The sequence below is a fragment of the Arvicanthis niloticus genome, chromosome 8, assembly GCF_011762505.2.
Source record: "Arvicanthis niloticus isolate mArvNil1 chromosome 8, mArvNil1.pat.X, whole genome shotgun sequence".
In the NCBI taxonomy this organism is placed as follows: Eukaryota; Metazoa; Chordata; class Mammalia; order Rodentia; family Muridae; genus Arvicanthis; species Arvicanthis niloticus.
The window spans coordinates 62016188-62032808 of record NC_047665.1 but is presented as its reverse complement, the minus strand read 5'-3'; the positions used below and the strand labels follow the sequence as shown (position 1 = coordinate 62032808).

At 43.6% G+C, this 16621-nt stretch overlaps 1 protein-coding gene across 4 annotated transcripts in view; it reads left to right on the top strand.

Moving 5' to 3' along the window:
- Bend7 (BEN domain containing 7) overlaps window positions 1-15947 on the top strand; it is an 81004-nt gene extending 65057 nt beyond the window's left edge. For 3 of the 4 annotated variants that reach the window (XM_076939468.1, XM_034510966.2, XM_076939467.1), the window contains 3 exons: window positions 2413-2532; window positions 10183-10239; window positions 13726-15947. In XM_076939468.1, coding sequence (XP_076795583.1) covers window positions 2413-2532; window positions 10183-10239; window positions 13726-13787 — 239 coding nt within the window. In that variant the 3' untranslated portion in view covers window positions 13788-15947. The remainder of the gene's footprint in view (window positions 1-2412; window positions 2533-10182; window positions 10240-13725) is intronic. The other variant, XM_034510967.2, reaches the window with a different exon arrangement.
- The last annotated feature ends 674 nt before the right edge of the window (window positions 15948-16621 follow it).

Below are 16621 nucleotides of genomic sequence, written 5' to 3'. Positions count from 1 at the left end.
TGAAAATAGTCAAGGAAAAAAATAAAACAGAAAACCTTTGATGCTGGCACCATAGTTTAATGGTAAAGTACACATTTTAAATGTGTAGACTTCAGGTGGTGCACACCTTTAATCCCATCTCTTGGAAGGCAGAGGCAGATGGCTCTCTTAGTTCAAGGCCAGCCTGGTCTACAGAGCAAGTTTCAGGACAGCCAGGACTACACAGAGAAACGCTGTCTCAAAACAACAACAATAATAAAGCATGTAGACTTTTTCCTTGTGATAATTCCATAAATATATGATGATAGCATGCATAGGTAATGTATTAGCTATATGACTATCTTCTAGGGTCATGGATGGTCCCCACAGACCCAGACCTAACGGCGTCATTAGCCTAGCTTCTTTTGTTGTACCTCTCCGTCTAACCTTCCGCTGGCCACGTCACATGGATGCTCCATAAACAGCCTACTCCAGGTTTTTGCCTTTTACTTCACACACCTGACCACAGAATGTCACTCACCTGCCCTAGCTGCTTGACTACCTGGGACAAGTATTTACTTCCAAAAGGGATCTCCGTGTCCCCTCGGGCCTACAGAGCCATCCTCTCTATACCTGGTTTTTTTTTTTTCCTACACAACTGGACTGCTTGCGTCTGAGTTTACACATCTTCTTTCTTCTATTTCCCTAGGACACGATTTTAAAAGTAATATTGCTGATCAGGAGTGGAACCATTTTATGGGTCTCATTATATTTTATTCTTATTTCCCAATAAAAAATTCCCAGTCTTATGCTGCTAGTATAGTAGTAATACTTGCCACAATTTTGCTACTATCAAGCCCTTTTGACATTGTTTTTCTAACTTAGGATAAGTGTACCAAGTGTGCTTTGCACTTCTTTGATTTACATATTAGTTGAGCCTTTTCCCTAGCATTTTATACTTCAAATACACTATTGATCTACAGGACTATTGAACTCACTCTTTTATATGAGTTCACTCTTTAAAGATCTCGAACATTCTGCAGCATATATAACGTGGCCAGGTTTCGTAGCTCTCTTTTAAGATGCTTGCTTTTCATTGAATGGGAATTTCAATTTCTGTATAGTTGTATCTGTCAATATTTCCCTTTGTCATTTATTTTTGAACGAGACCTTTTAACACATTGAAATTACCAACATTTTAAATACCACGAAGGCAGTGGGACATGGCTGCTTACTGACCCACAGGCAGCAAGGTAAAAGGGCGGGTTGGGAGTGCTCAGGAGCAGAAATGTCAACTGCACACTTCACGTGCGGTCACACACTGTGTGGCTTTCCTGGGGTCATTGTCCTGCCTCTCTTTTGTCCTGCCCTGTAACTCTCCATGGCTTAATAGGGTAGGTCTTTCCTCATATCTAATGCAGTGTGCAGGGTATTGAGTCCTGCCTGGACTGAGTCTTAGAATTTCAGTAAGATGGACAGCAGTATTAGTTGAGTACCAAGTCCATAGGGATCATTGTGAGAACATCTCTGTGTAATGTTGCACTTGATTTAACAACTTAATTAACAACACAGGGGAAGTCAATTAACACAGATTCTCAACTCTGTCATGAATGGACCTGACAGAGCCATATGAAACATTTTCTTTTCCCACCAGACACATGTACACAAAAGAAGAGCAGTTTCCACACAAACTGCTTAGTGTCTCCAACCAGTTCCATGTGGAAGCATAAGCCATCGTCGTAGCCAGGGCTCAGCTGCTGGCCATCTTTACCAAGAAGACACAGCACTGCTGTGGAGCATTGTCCTAGGTAGGGTTTTGCTGCCGAGAAGAGACACCAAGGCCATGACAACTCTTAGAAAGGACAACATTCAACTGGGGCTGGCTTACAGTTTCAGAAGTTCAGTCCATTATGGCAGAAAGCATGGCAGCATCCAGGCAGGCACGGTGCTGAAGAAGCTGAGAGTTCTGCACCTTGATCTGTAGGTGGCAGGAGGAGACTGACACACTAGGCATAGCTTGAACATAGGTGACGTCAAAGCTCACTCCCACAGCGACATACTTTCTCCAACAAGACCACACCTACTCCAACAAGGCTACACTTCCTGTTAGTGCCACTCCCTATGGGCCGAGCATTCAAACACATGAGTCTGTGGGCGCCATTCCTATTCCACCACGAGAGTGGTCCCTACAGATCTGACATCCTTAGGAATTCACTTGAGGGCTGAGGAAGTAGCTTGTTATAGAGCACATGCCTGGCGTGTGTGTGTGTGTGTGTGTGTGTGTGTGTGTGTGTGTGTGTGTGTGTGTGTGTTTAGGTTAAATTCCCAGCCACAGAAAGAAACAACAAAAGACATAGACTTGCTTTCTCCTTGGGAAGATCTTCCTGTTTTGCTCTGCACCCCTTGTTGTGAAAGTGTTTAGTAGCATTTCATGGTTTTTTTTTTTTTTTTCAGTCTTTACAGAAAATTACTGTACTGCGAATCATGTGGATAAACTTCCTGGCCCAAGAGACTGGGTACAGATTCTACAGGATCAGATTAAACTGGCCAGAAGAAGATTGAAAAGAGGCTCAGGTATGAATAAGCTATAGAAGAAAACATTGCCTCACTGAACCTTTCTGAAGCGTGGTGCTTTCTCGATGGGCCATCGTGGCATCTTTTGTCTCCGGAAGGAGATGTTCTGTGTGATGTGAATTTTTGAAGTTGTCTTAAGATTGAATAATAAAAATGATGTAGGCCATTTGCTTGTAATAGCACAAGAGGAAAAGGGTACAGATGTCATCTGTGGTCTAACGCGCGTCACGTGTAGAATTTAGTCTTCCGAGGTTTGCTTTTATCTGACTATTGATTTTTGGTTGTTTATATCTACATGAGTTTTTAAAAAGGCCTAATTCCTCAAAGTTTAAAAATGAAAAAGAAGGAAAAAAGGCGGTGGGAAGGTACACACGTTCCCTGCCCGAACGGGAGATAGAAAATGAAGGCTGTCTGTGAATTTGAGGCCAACCTGGTCTACATAGGACATGTTTCAAAAAATTAAAAAAAGCAAAATTTATCCTGTCAGAAATACTACATCAAGTTGGAGGGGATTTAAGGTGTGTGTGTGTGTGTGTGTGTGTGTGTGTGTGTGTGTGTGTGTGTGTTTTTAAAACGTGAACATTGGCAGTTTGGCAGCTATTTTCCTAGCAGGGTGAACAGCAGTTGGATTGTGACTACCTGGAGATTTGGTCATGGAGTCTCAGCCTCTGGAGTCTGACAGTGTACCACCTTTCTAGCTAGACATCTCCTTGGATTGATTTCCTCCTTTCGTCCAGGAAAGGTTTCTCTACTAGATCACAAGTCTCTTAAGACTTATTTTTAAATTTCATTTAAATTAGTATATATGTTATCCAAACCAATATGGCGATTCCTCAAAAACAATAAAAATAAGGCCTCGGGGGACAGCTCAGCTGGCAACATGCTTACCTTGCAACACTAGAAGTTCCTAGAACACAAGAATATACATAAGTAAATAATAAATAAGTAGCATGCCCTTGTAATCTCAGCATTGGACTCTTAGGGTGGGCTGGCCAGCCATCTTAGCCTACTTCATGAATTCCAAGCCACTAAGAATAACACAATACCTGATATTGTGCTCTGCCCCCCCCCCCCCCCACACACACACACACACACGAGACCTACTAAACCCATTTCTGGTATATCCCCAAACAAACCCAGTATGTTAAAGAGGCATCTGCATTCCTGCATTCACTAAAGTACTTTTTCCTAACAGCTTCTAAAACATACAATCACCATAAGCATCCACTTGACTAGATCGAGTAATAATAAAAATGTGCTGTACATACATAACTAAATGCTTTTGAAACTTTATAAAGAAGGAATTCTCTTGTTTGCGTCAACATTGGAGAGCCTTATACTAAATAGAGTAAACCAGGCCAGAAGTACAAGTGCCATGGAGTCTCAACCAAGGAATCTGATGAGGGCTCACAGAAGCAGAGTGTAAAATGTCCGTCACCACAAGCCCGGGGGCTGGAAAGGTGCTAGCAAAGGAACAAAATTTCAGTCTGGCACAGAGAGTAAGAGTGATCATATGACATGACTAATAATGTTATTATAATATACTCAAAAATAATTGAGTTCACATCACATATTTTCACAAAGTATATGATACATGGATTAATTTGTACATTTAGCCATTCTGCATGTGTACAATTTCAAAATACCATGTTGTGTATCATAAATATGTATTTCTTTAATTAAAAGAGGATTTATTAACTTTGCTTTCAACTTCTGTTGGTCAGAGTAATCCAACAACGGAGAGTCTCGGAACCCAATAGTGGCCCATCTATGGAGCTAGACCCTTGCAGTCCTAGTCTCAGTGAAAGCCTGGGGACTCCTGGAGAGCACAGACTCAGCCCACATTGGAATGTGAAAGAAGCTGCTTCTGATGTCAGCAAAGGAGTCAGCACCAGCAGCCACAAAGTAGAGGAATTCACTAGTGAGAACAAAGGCCAAAAGATGGGAAAAGGTTTAGTCCTGTGTTTTTTATCTGGGCAGCACTAGGAAGTGGATCTTTCCCCATAAATAAGGCAGACTCCCACAGGCCACTTGATCTGAACAGTGCCTTGAGGGTCTTCCAAAGCGCAACTTGCTGTGTCACGTTGACAATTAGAGCTAACACCACATGTACTAGTGTTTGCCTCCTGCAGAAAGAAACTACCTTTTATTGTTACTATTATTAAATTTATGCATGATTTTTGTTAGTCAAATGAAAATAAACCCTAGATTGAGCTGACAGTGGGCTTTGGGGATCTGGGAGGCTGGAGCAGAGACAGTTTGGGCTTTGATAACTGAGCTGCTCCTCACTTCAGACGGTATGGAGGTGTGGGCGAGCACTGCTGCTGAAGGTATCTCCGGGTGTTCAGTGCCACGGTAGCAGAACAGCTCAGTCTGATTCGCTTTAATGGACAGAACTTGATTGGCTCACAGTTCTGGAGGCTGGAAATCCAAGACTGAGGGCTTTCTTGCTGCATCAGCCCATGGCAGAAAGACACAGAGACATAGAGAAAGTGAGAGAGTGAGATGGAGGAAAAGTTGTGTGTGTGTGTGCACATGCATGTGTTTGCATGTGTGTGCATGTGTATATACGTATATGTGTATGCATGTATATATGGGTGTGTGGGTGTGTATGTATGAGTGTGTATGTGTGTGCATGTGTATATACGTATATGTGTATGCATGTATATATGGGTGTGTGGGTGTGTATGTATGAGTGTGTATGTGTGTGCATGTATGCATGGGTGTGTGTATATGTATATATGTGTGTGTATGTGTATGTGTGTATATGTGTATATGTGTATATGTTTTTGTGTGTGTAAAGTCACCCTTCCTCAGTGACAACATGAACCCACTCTCAAAGGCAGGGCAAGGTTGTGGCCTGACCACCTCTCACCAGGCTTCTCCTGCCAGCTCTGCTGCCCTGGGGACTGAGCTCGGATGCAGCATCTTTGAGGGACACATTCAGACCATAGCCATGTTTAACAGGTGCTTGTCAGCTGAAGCCTTCCTAGTGCAGTCCTGTCCTCCGGCCTCAGGCTGTGCAGCCAAACTGACCTTCTCTCCACTTTCCCAAGTACTGCAGAGTCTCCCCTGTCCTGAAGTCTTCCATAGCGGCCCCAGCATGCTCGCTGTAGAATCCCTTTTCTGTTTCCTGAGAGCAGGGTGTGCTTCTATGCCATGTCTGTGTCCCAGATGACCTAGTGTGAGGCAGGGCTGACTCTCAAGACATGTTTGAATAAATCAATAAAACATCAGTAATTCCAGAAAAAAAACACAGTGCCACACAAACACCCTGGTTTTCTAGCCAAAATGTGAACTCCTGAAGAACACTGCTGTTTTCTCAGTTAAGGTTCAAAGATTTATTCCACCCCCTGTGGACCCATGGGTGGCAGTGTCCCTGAACTCTGCCCTGGGGACCCCTAGTGTCACTTTGTGGCCACCATATTAGAATCCTTCCCAGTCTCCTTCCTCTCACAGCATCTCCAGAGAGTCAGAGCCTATCGTATCTGGGGGCCTCACTTCATCAGTGTGGACAGTAGATTAACCTTCTGCTAACCTGGCTCTTCACTTGAGTACTTCAAAGCTCTGCTTCTGCCCCACTAACATCACAAACCCCCTCCACTGTATGGCTTTACACCCTCTCCCACTCCTAGAAGGGGTTAAGACAGGAATAAAAAGGAGAAAAAAAGAGAGAGAGGAAACACAACATTTGAAAGACCTGTAAGTGGCTCATTAGGTTTACCTGGTACATAACCCCTGACTGAGCCGTGACATGTTAATTCAGTTTTACAGGCAAAGCAGGGGCCAAGCCTTAGGCCTGAGTGGCAGCTCTGCCAGTAAGCGTGATGTTGGTTTGTGACTCCTAGCTTCTGCCTCAAGTGACTCAGCTGTTGGATACATAAGGACTTCCGTCTGTGCACCTACTTGTTCATTTGGAAGGGGAAATGGTTGGCCCAAAACACAGAGACACCAGATATTCAGATTTAAGAGAAATTTAAAATGGGTCATGATAAAAAGGCATAGATGTAGCGTCAGCAAGACAAAGGAGCAGTGACCCATGAGTCAGCCTCCTTCCTGCTTCTGCTCCCCTCACAAGGTGCTTCCAGACCTGCTCTGTGCTGAACTACCTCAGGCAGGCCAGCAAATATATGTGCATGTGGCTGTCTCATCCTGTTTCCTGAGACTGGTGGGAACAGACAGGAATGTGCATCAGCCCCTTGAGAGTCTGAGGAAAAGAGCTGTCTGGACTCAGACTATAGATACCCCTAGTTGTAACACTACAGTGACTGCCCAGAACAGACAGGGCTTTCACGGACCAGGCCCTGTGCCTCTGGAGGAAAGTCCTATAGGACCTGAAATTTTTAAGTTTTAAGAAAACCTTAGGAGGAGGAGTCACAGAAAGTCAGGAGGCATCGAAGAAGGATTTTCCTATGGTAGAAAAAAGATATGGTCTTACTGAACCACAAGATGAAAGTATGTTCAGTTTAAATTTCTTCTTCTGGTACCTTCACCATGTTACCTGTGTGGATTTCCCATCACCATGACAGAGTACGTGACAAAGGCAACTCAGGGGAGGTTTCATTTGGTTCATGGCTTGAAGAGATGTCGTTCATCATGATGAGGGAGGTGACTGATGGACAGGGCATGTAATTAGAACTCCTCATCTCCTGACATCTCTGCAAAACAGAAAGCAGAGGCTTGAACTGGAACTGTAAAACCAGCCAGCCCAGACTGGGACTAGTAAGCCTGCTCCCAGTTACCTACTCCTACCAGCTAGGCCTCAAAGGTTCTACAACCTCCCAGAACAGTACTACCAGCAAGGCACCAAGGATTCAAACACAGGAGCCCAGCCCAGGGCAGAGGGCTGTAGACCTTAATCCTCTTGTTGGGTGCTGAGACCAGGGTCTCTCTCACCTTTCCCTCTTCACTCCAGCACAGACATCTGCACAGAGAAGGGATGTCCCTCTGCATCTCCCATTCTTATCCCAAACTGGCCAGTGACAATTTCTTACGCATCAGAGCATCTCTGCTCCTGATTGTCACCTCAAACATTCCTACACACACACTTGGCTGCTTTCTCCAGAAAGAGACCCAAACTGTAGCATGGTCCCCAGGGCCTCCTCTCCTATGACGCCCTCCACTCATCCACTCAGGAGATTGACTCGAGACATCTGAACACCAGCAGGTTTACATGATTGCTCTACATGGATATTTATGATGTGTCTAGTAGGCTATCTTGACCACTGGGAAGGAAGCTAACTCTTAAGAGAGAACCACCCCTGACTTACGGGCTAAACCAGGTCAAAAGGATGGCACCCTGGCCATAACACACAGAGTTTGTGTCTGTGTGTAAGACACTGGTACACTTCTTCCTCAGTAGCACAGAGTGCAACTCCAGCAAACAGATGGTGAGAGCCACTTGTCCTTCCCAGAAGAGCCAGGATCTATAATGTGACAGGCTCTTGGGTTTTTCATCTTGATTATTTTCCATCAAAATGGTAATATAGACAGTGTGTTAAAGATATTCCACAACTTCCACTGTCTTACTTACCGTACTTGGCTCAGTTCCTAGAATGGAGTGCAGACTCTGACGGACCCAGCTAATCAGCTCACCGCTCAGGGAAGTGCGACGGACTACAGGGGAAAGCAGTGCCCCACAGGGTTGGAAAGGTCGTTATGCAAATCCAAACAACTTCATTTGGGGCTCTCATCACATGTAATAATTTTTTTTCTATAACTAGAATTCCAATCCTGGTGTGGATTTTTATCATTTTTATTAGATTACTTCCGCAGAGCTGAAGTCACGATTTATTGTTTGCGTTAGATCCGGGAGTAAAGCTGTCACTGCTACTAAATTTTTATTGGACTTGCTCAGTCTTTTCCAAATTTTACAACTTGATCATTGCCAGAGAAGAACGACTGTGAGCTTCTTGTTACAGACAGGTGTTTTAATTAAGTAACACACTGATGTTCCTCATCCAGGGCCCTTGGCTCTGCACGTGAGCCAGTATATAATAATTTATACATAACCATTTACATATATTTAGGTCATATATGTTCTGTTCTGACAAAAGCACATGATCATATAGGTCTGCATATGAGAAGTATGGTAGGAGCCAGAGAGATGGCTTAGCAATTAAGACCACTAGTTGCTCTTCCAGAGGACCTGGGTTCAATTCCCAGTACCCACATAGTGGCTCACAATAGGCTATAACTACCATTCTAGGCGCTCTAATGCTCTCTTCTGACCTGGCCCCAAGCAGATGTGATGGTGTATGCTTGTAACCCCAGCACTGAGATTCTGGTAGAGACAGGCTGACCCAACAGTTCTCTGACTGGCCAGAGAGCTGCAAGTTCAGTGAGAGAACTTCTCCCCAAATAATTATGTGGAGAATGATAGAGGAAGACAGCTGACCACAACCTGGATCCTCTGTGTGCACGCACACAAAGGCATGCATGTACATGCACACACATACACAGAGTCCAACGAGAATGCCTAAAGCCTTTTATCTAGAGAATTGTAGTATATCTTACCTCTTTTCTGTAAATCACCTCATCCAACTCAATCCTGCCATTTTTCTTTTGGCCATTCTATTAAATATTATATCATTTTTGGTGGTCTCTACTGCAACCAAAACTGGCTTTGACTGTTCTATCTCTTCTCCGTGGTCTTGCTGCGGTGAATCCCATGGGCCAGCAGACATTGGTGACAGATGTACCCATCTAAGGACAAGACATGTGAGACAAACTAGAGGTAGAAAGCTTGGAACATTTCTGGCTATGTCTCCCTGTTCATGCTTACTTCACCAAGAGTTAAAATGAGACTGTAGTGTTGCTTTGGCTCTCACACCATCCCCATGAAGCAATCTGCTGGCCTCAAGATCCACAAGTACAGTCAGCAGAACTTGGGATGGGGACAGGATACAGATAGAGGATGCCACGAGAATCACCCCAGCAGCCATATGCAACTGTTTCCTTCGTCCCTAGCATGTCAGGGGAGACTTACTCCCTTGAGTTACCAGGTGTATGAGCCCCTTCTCTTTGCATTTAGTAGGTGTGTGTGTGTGTGTGTGTGTGTGTGTGTGTGTGTGTAAAACCCCTAAGGAGACTGAAACCCATATCAGAAGAGGAAGGCTTATATTTTAAATCACAAAAGGGAGGCTCTTTTGAAGAAATACATATTCTCTCTCTGCGGCTTCCTTCATGACTAAATGGATCCAGGACTGACAGCTCCAAACCGGGCATCTCCAAAGAAAAGTTCTTTCTGAGAATTCTCACTGTGAGTGACCCTCAGGGTTGTACAGTTCTACAGCCAGAAGGCAGTAACTTACCTGCTTTCAGAGTGTGGTTAACAGTCCATCCTGCTGCCGGCTGTAGTCTTATGAAAATAAGAGAAAATGAACAGAACTCACCCCTGATTGACAAAATAAGGTCAGAAGAGTTCTCAGGTTTTTAAGACAGGAAGGCTGACTCCCTGCCATGACCATCCAAAGGAAATCGTGCTTAAATAATGATGCTCAAACCTGTGAAACATGAACCAAGTGAAGCGGACAGTGAGAAGGATGAAGCCATCCTGTGCACCAGAGTTGTTTTAATTGTGTTGCTGTATTCTGTAGAATGAATGTGCTCCTACAACTAATGAGATTTGTGTTTTATGTTTGTAACCAGCAGAGGTAGCTGACGGTGATGAAAGACTGGACAGCATCATCTCTCTACCCCCAACAGGTAAAACACATTTACATTTCATCACCCGCTGCAAGGGAACATTTGCATTGAAAATGCTTTGACCATTAGGGATGCAGGTGCTTGAGCAAGCCGCTTCTGTAATAGACCCAGGCCCTCACATTCAGTTTCTTGGGGGCCTACATTCAGATCTGTTTTCACACTGAATATGAAAAATAACATTTTCTCACACCCTATTTTATATTCATAAAAATCTCAGAAATTCGAATCCTACGGAGTTAGTACCACAAGACACTGCCTCCCTGAGCCTTTAGACATAAAATGACACTTTTGGCATATAACAACATTTAACTTTGAACTGGGATTGTCAACTTTGTGTGACCAAATTCAGGCCCGTTTTGTCTTGTTCCACCAGAGGCCATTGAGAGGCAGGCATCCACAGTCTTCACGTAGTAATTTCTGTGGTTTTTAAGTGTGTTTGAATAAGCCAGCCCAATCAGTGTGGATGACATACTCCTGGTATTTGAACCAGATCAGCAAATGCAACAGAGTTCTAAATCATTCGCTATGCAACTGTGTTCAGCTTGATTCCGACTGGCCACAAGATTCTGTGTGATGCCTCTGATCCTGGCCTCCTGCCTGCATATGAGTTCACACCCAAGAGTAGAATAGGTGCCTGACCAGTGAGCCTTGTTTCAAACAATTTCTACCCTCACATATCCTCCACTTAATCTCAGGACTCCCATTTGGCTGTCCTTCCAAGATTGTCCAAAGATTCCATTCATAAAATCCAGACAGGCCAAAAAGACCTTAAACTATAAAAGCTCAATTCAGTATTGGTGGTATTGGTTTTTTTGTTTGTTTGTTTTTTTTTCCCTCTAAATCTGGGGCTGTAAGACTTGAATTAAATTTAGAAAATGTGAGTGGAGTGGAGTTGCAGAGACTCTTGGCAGAGTCCCTACTGGTCACATGGTCTTGTAACCATGAACACCCAAGACCATGGGGTCTTGAGGCCCAGAAATATTAACATGTATTTTGGAGTTTACTAAAGCAAAGCTCATAGGTGAACTTAGAACTGCCAGAAGCCCCTGCCATGTAAATCACACCTTGCTTTCTCTGCCTTGAGTAGCCAAGCAACAAGTCAATGGACAGATATATGAAATGCATGTCACATGGTGCACAAAAACCTGCCTACAGCCAGTTCTTCTGTTCTATAGTAGTTCTGTAGAAGGAATCGCTCCGTGTTGTTCTGTGTTTCCATACTTGTAGGTCAGGAGAGCAAATGTGTGCTCTCCAGTGCTCCTTACCATTCTCTGAATATCAGGACAACTCATGCTGATAGTATAATTATCACCTTTGACCCATTCCCAGCAGATGCAGGAAATACTAATCATAATGATGAAATTGTGGTTCAGGGCCCTCAGGGAGCAATGTCTTACTTTTGTGCTTGTCCCCAGGGCATCTCTAGCAGCTGTCCTCTGCATCAGATGACGCAATGGGTTTTTGCTTTATTATTTGAAGACCATGTATCTTACGATTATACCTTTGCATTTAACTGTCTAAAGATGGAGGCAGAGAGGCTTCAGAGATAAATAAATAAATAAATAAATACCACCAGCCTGGGGTTGACAAGCTCCTAAGGAATTGGAAAATGAAGGGACCTTGAGAGTTGATCTGGACAAATACCTCCTTTATATCCAGCCCTTTTATTTAAGGGGGTGGGAGAGATGGAGGCCCAGAAACATGACTTTTCCAAGGTGTCGCAGCTGGTGATAGCCTGGTTGGCCCTGTCCCCTAGACTCCCAATCCTTATAGCATAGAGCTTTCGTATACCTAAGTGAAAGCCAGCTCTTCTCTGCATGTTTCCTAAAGATCCCGGGAGACTTGGATGTATGGTGCTTTTAGGATTCCATTTCAGTGACTCTGCCTCTGTATGTATGTTTGATACCATCTACCCACAGTCCACTTCAGTTTAAGCTTGTTGCTTTTATTCCTTTCCTAAATGCTTCCCAGGGAGCTAAATAGAGATACAAACCACTGAACAGCATTGTGTGTGTGTGTGTGTGTGTGTTTTAAAGTATTTGTCATTTTGAAAACATAAGAAAGAGGCCACAGATAGGTTTTTAGGTTCTCAGATTTTAATGTCAAATTAAATAATCTCGATAGCATGCTTCATGGTTGCCTTCCAAAGTAAAATCCCAAATCCAGCACACTTGTTAGGATGCAGCATTGCTGTGGATCGCCCCTCTGCGTGCGCTGACACGGCCATCGAAGGTGAACTCCACGTCCTGCACACAGAGTTCCAGTGCACTCAGCCTCACTGAACAGAACTGTGGAACCAACTGGATGTGAGGTCCACATCTCCAGCACCTCAGTTATCTGAGTTGACCAAAGCTGACCCTTCGTAAAGAGTCAGCAGTGCTTGTGTTACTTTAAGTGTCTTTTTGGTCTTTTAAATTTTGTATCAGGGAGAGAGGAAGGGAGATCCTTGTGTTGCTGTGAGCCTGTAGTAATCAGGGTAGAATTATGCGCGCTCAGGTGGTCAGATGGCTTCATTCCCAGATACTAGTTGAGTCTCAAAATGTGTCTTATATAGCCCAGGTTGGCCTCTCTGGCTTTGACTTTCCAGTTCTCTTACCCCTCCCCTCAGGTGCCGGGACAGTAGGCATAGGCCATGCTGCTAAAAATGTGTTGACCCATTCAGTGAGCCTTTGAGCAGCAGTCAGCATAGGACCCCACACAGATTCCTGCTCTCAGACTAGGGTGCGAGAAAGAAGCAGCTACTTACACACTATGGAATAGATGTGGAGGCAGTGCAGGATCGGAGACTGGCCCAGAAATCCAGGGACAAGTGACATTTGTTTAAAAAAAATGCATAGTCAATCAAAGTAATTCCTTTCCAACTTGAAGATGGGGCCTGTGGATTTAAATAGGGTAATACTTGTCTGGATTTACCAATTTACATTCTCAGTTGGCATTCTTTGTGTCTGTGTTTCAGAAAACACAAGTAAAAGAATATACTTACTATTACTACCCAAAGACAACTGTTACTGATGCCCCCTCACACAAAACAAATAGAGAATATTTGGTTTATTTATCTAATGGAGATCAAATAAATGAAATTTGTCTCCTGAGTTGCTTGGTTTTCACCTAAGACACATTTTTTTTCTCCATTCTATCCAAGTATGCACATGCATTACTAGCTATTTAATAGTGTTTTCAGGGGTAAGTCATATTTAGCTATTTTCTATTGTTGAACAATATGCCACTAATGGTAACATATATTCGTGGGCTTTCTTGTTTTAAAAAAATCTATCATAAATTCCTAATTCTTGAAATTACTCACTTGGCACAATTGAACTTGATTCTTTGTGGCTGGATGGCTGTGACTGGCTGGCATGGGCATGTGCCCTGCCCTCAAACCCTCCAGGAGACTTACCTGCTCCCCACCAGACCCTGGCCATGTGATAAAATGTGCATCTCTGCTGTAGAGGAGCAATCTCCCTCACCGTCTTGTCTCTGTTGCAGGTCATACATTTGTCACCAGGAGAGAGACTCCAGAGGACCCAGAACGTGGTTTGGTTGCCTAGACTTCTAGAACACTCTTTGTTTCCTCCAAGGTCCATGTAGCAGTTGCTGATCCTGCAGTGTGGGTGTTCTGTGGTGGCTTGTACTGTCTGAATAATTTCTTTGTAACATGTGGTATCACAAATCCAGTTCGGCATAATATTTTTTTAAAGAACCATGCTTACAGATGTTACCCTGTAAGCGTCCAGCATGTGTGACCCATCGTAAAGAAGCCATCTCCTTCCTGTTCCTGTCCATTCATAGCCTCAGTGTGAAGACACAGTCTTTCTAAACATATTGATTTTATTGTGAATTGCTTAGCTGCATGCAGAGAGGAGACCTTCTCTTCCAGGACTGACAGAGGTTACAAAGCAGTGCTAACTAGCCCCTCTTCAGCTTAGAGAAGGGAAGAGTTGCTCTGAGAGACAGGGGAGCTCCTACCTGACCAGTGAAGTTGTTTATGACATCAGTCATAGGAACCCAGAGCAGACATTCGGAACTGGAGAAGTACAAATGATGTACGAATTCTTAAGAAATAAAATTTTTCACATAATTTATAATGATGTAATGACAAAAAAATAATATCTCAAAGTAATCAGCCATATGCTTAGGAGCTCTTAAGCATTTAAATACGGTTTTAAATGAGCAGCCTTGGCTTTGACTCTGTTTTTGTGTTCATTCTGTAGTCTGGTCCCTCACACGCTTGCCTTCTACTTTATGTAAGACTAAATAAGAGGAAAAGAACCTGGGTTTATTTTAAAGAAATTATTGCTGTGGAGATATTTGTTTTACAGACATATTTACATCCAGGTTTGGTTTTTTGTTTTTGCTACTGAAATAGTGCATTGAAAATACCACCTTAGAAAACCTTGCATTTTCACCTTATTTATCATGTAAAACAAATTGCCTTGAAATTTGGGCACTGGACACAAAGGCCAAAAATTGCCATAAAATAAAATGTGACTCTCATCCACCAAACCCCAGGGATAAAAACCTGCCAGGACAAAAGCTTAGGCTTCTCCCTACTACAGTTGTGGTGATGGGTTAAAGCCAACAGTTAAGTGTGCTTCAAGACCAAGTCCCACAATGTGACTTGCCAGTGAGACGGCTGAGAAGTATGTATGAGGCTGCCTAGGACCGGGGTTCCCTCGGAGGCCAGCTGGCCGTAGAACCTGGATGTCCTTAGGACCCTGTCCAGTGTACTACATCACATCACATGGAACACTAAAGATAGGACCAGAGCAGTATTCCACTGAGACCAGCTAGTGAAGATGATAGGCCATATATATCCCTGGAATGTGACAAAACATGCTTGTAGGTGTTGCTGGTGCAGTCAGTCTCTGGAGGAGACAGCAACACCTCACAGCTGCACCTTTTACTTCTCCCCGTTTGGAAGCTATGGGGACCGCTTGGAACTGACTCCCATCCTACCTACCAGTCAGCTAATGGTTTCTGGGTTTCTGTTTCCCGCTGCCCCTAATCCCTTTGTTTTATCAAGCGCCCTGCCTGATGAGCTGCAGACAGACCAGGACTCTCATTCACTCTGCAGCAGATCCTGGAAAAAAAAAAAAATTGTCTTCTGCCTCCCAGAATGAAATACTCCCCCAGGGGACTAGAGAAGCTGAATTAGTACCCTTAACTCTATTAAATGATGGTGAGTTTGTTTTTAGTACAGGGAGAACATGGACTCACAACTGGAGGCCCATTGGGTGTGCACTATAAACCTTCAGAAAACATTTTCTTCTGAGCCTGGGTGACAACTTGGAGTTGTCAGTACTTGAGGAGGGGTGGGAGTGTTTGGCTCACAGATAAGTACAATGGGTTCACAGATTGGAAAGGCAGATCAAAACTGTAAGAGTAAAACCATGTTTTGTAAGTTTACATTGTATTTGTGTTAACTTACCGTGACTACTGTTCAGCGTTGTTTAGAAACCCTTTTTATAGGCTTTCTTAGCAAAAAAAAAAAAAAAAGTCCACATCTACAGATGATATGTCTCAATCTTCTGTACATATGTTTTATTAATATGTAAATATTCAGATTTTTTAAAATTATGATGTTCTTTTAAAAGAATTCAATGCAAAGCTAGTTGTGAAAATGGTGTGTAACACTGTGTTGTGATTTCAACTCCCAAGATGCCCTTTATGTCCATTATGGAAAAATACAATAAATCACTTTAATTGAATGCACACGAGTCTTGCTTGCTACCCAGTCTTCTGGTGTTTATGAAGTCAATGCCGTTCATTAATTAAAAGCGATTTATGTATATTCTGATGATTTTTCTCAAGGTTTATGCCTGAGTGAGAAATTATGTTTACAAATAAAGCAAGCAGGTTTCTAGCAGAAAGCCTGGTAGACGGTTACAGTCCCAGCATCATCTGGCAGTCAGATCAATGGCTACAGCGAGTCCCACAGAAACACTTGGGCATTAAGCACTGAGATGCTCGAAGCCTAATTTTAAATGAATTAGGTAGCCTTATAATCTTCACTTAAAAGGTTAAGCCCCGCTTCTATGGCAACAACACACCAGAAGGACAAATCAATCCTTCCCAACATAAAGTGGCCGCTGAGGCGCAAGCGCTGCTCTTCTCCTCCTTCACCACAGCAGGGCGCTGTGCCGTGCTCGCGCTCCGTGCTGGGCCCTTCTTGTTCCCTAGGGCATCCTCAATCCCCAGCCTAGAATCTGGCTCCATTGGGGATTTACTTCAGAATCTGTTCCAAAATGAAAAGTTTGAGCTGTTTAGAACTTGGGTGGGGGGCTCGTGGTGGCAAGGGGTAGTGGCTGCTGCTTAAGAAATCAGCTGGACGGGGGGGGGGGGGGGGGGGGGGGGAAGGAGCACCAGGATGAGCTGTTTGCGA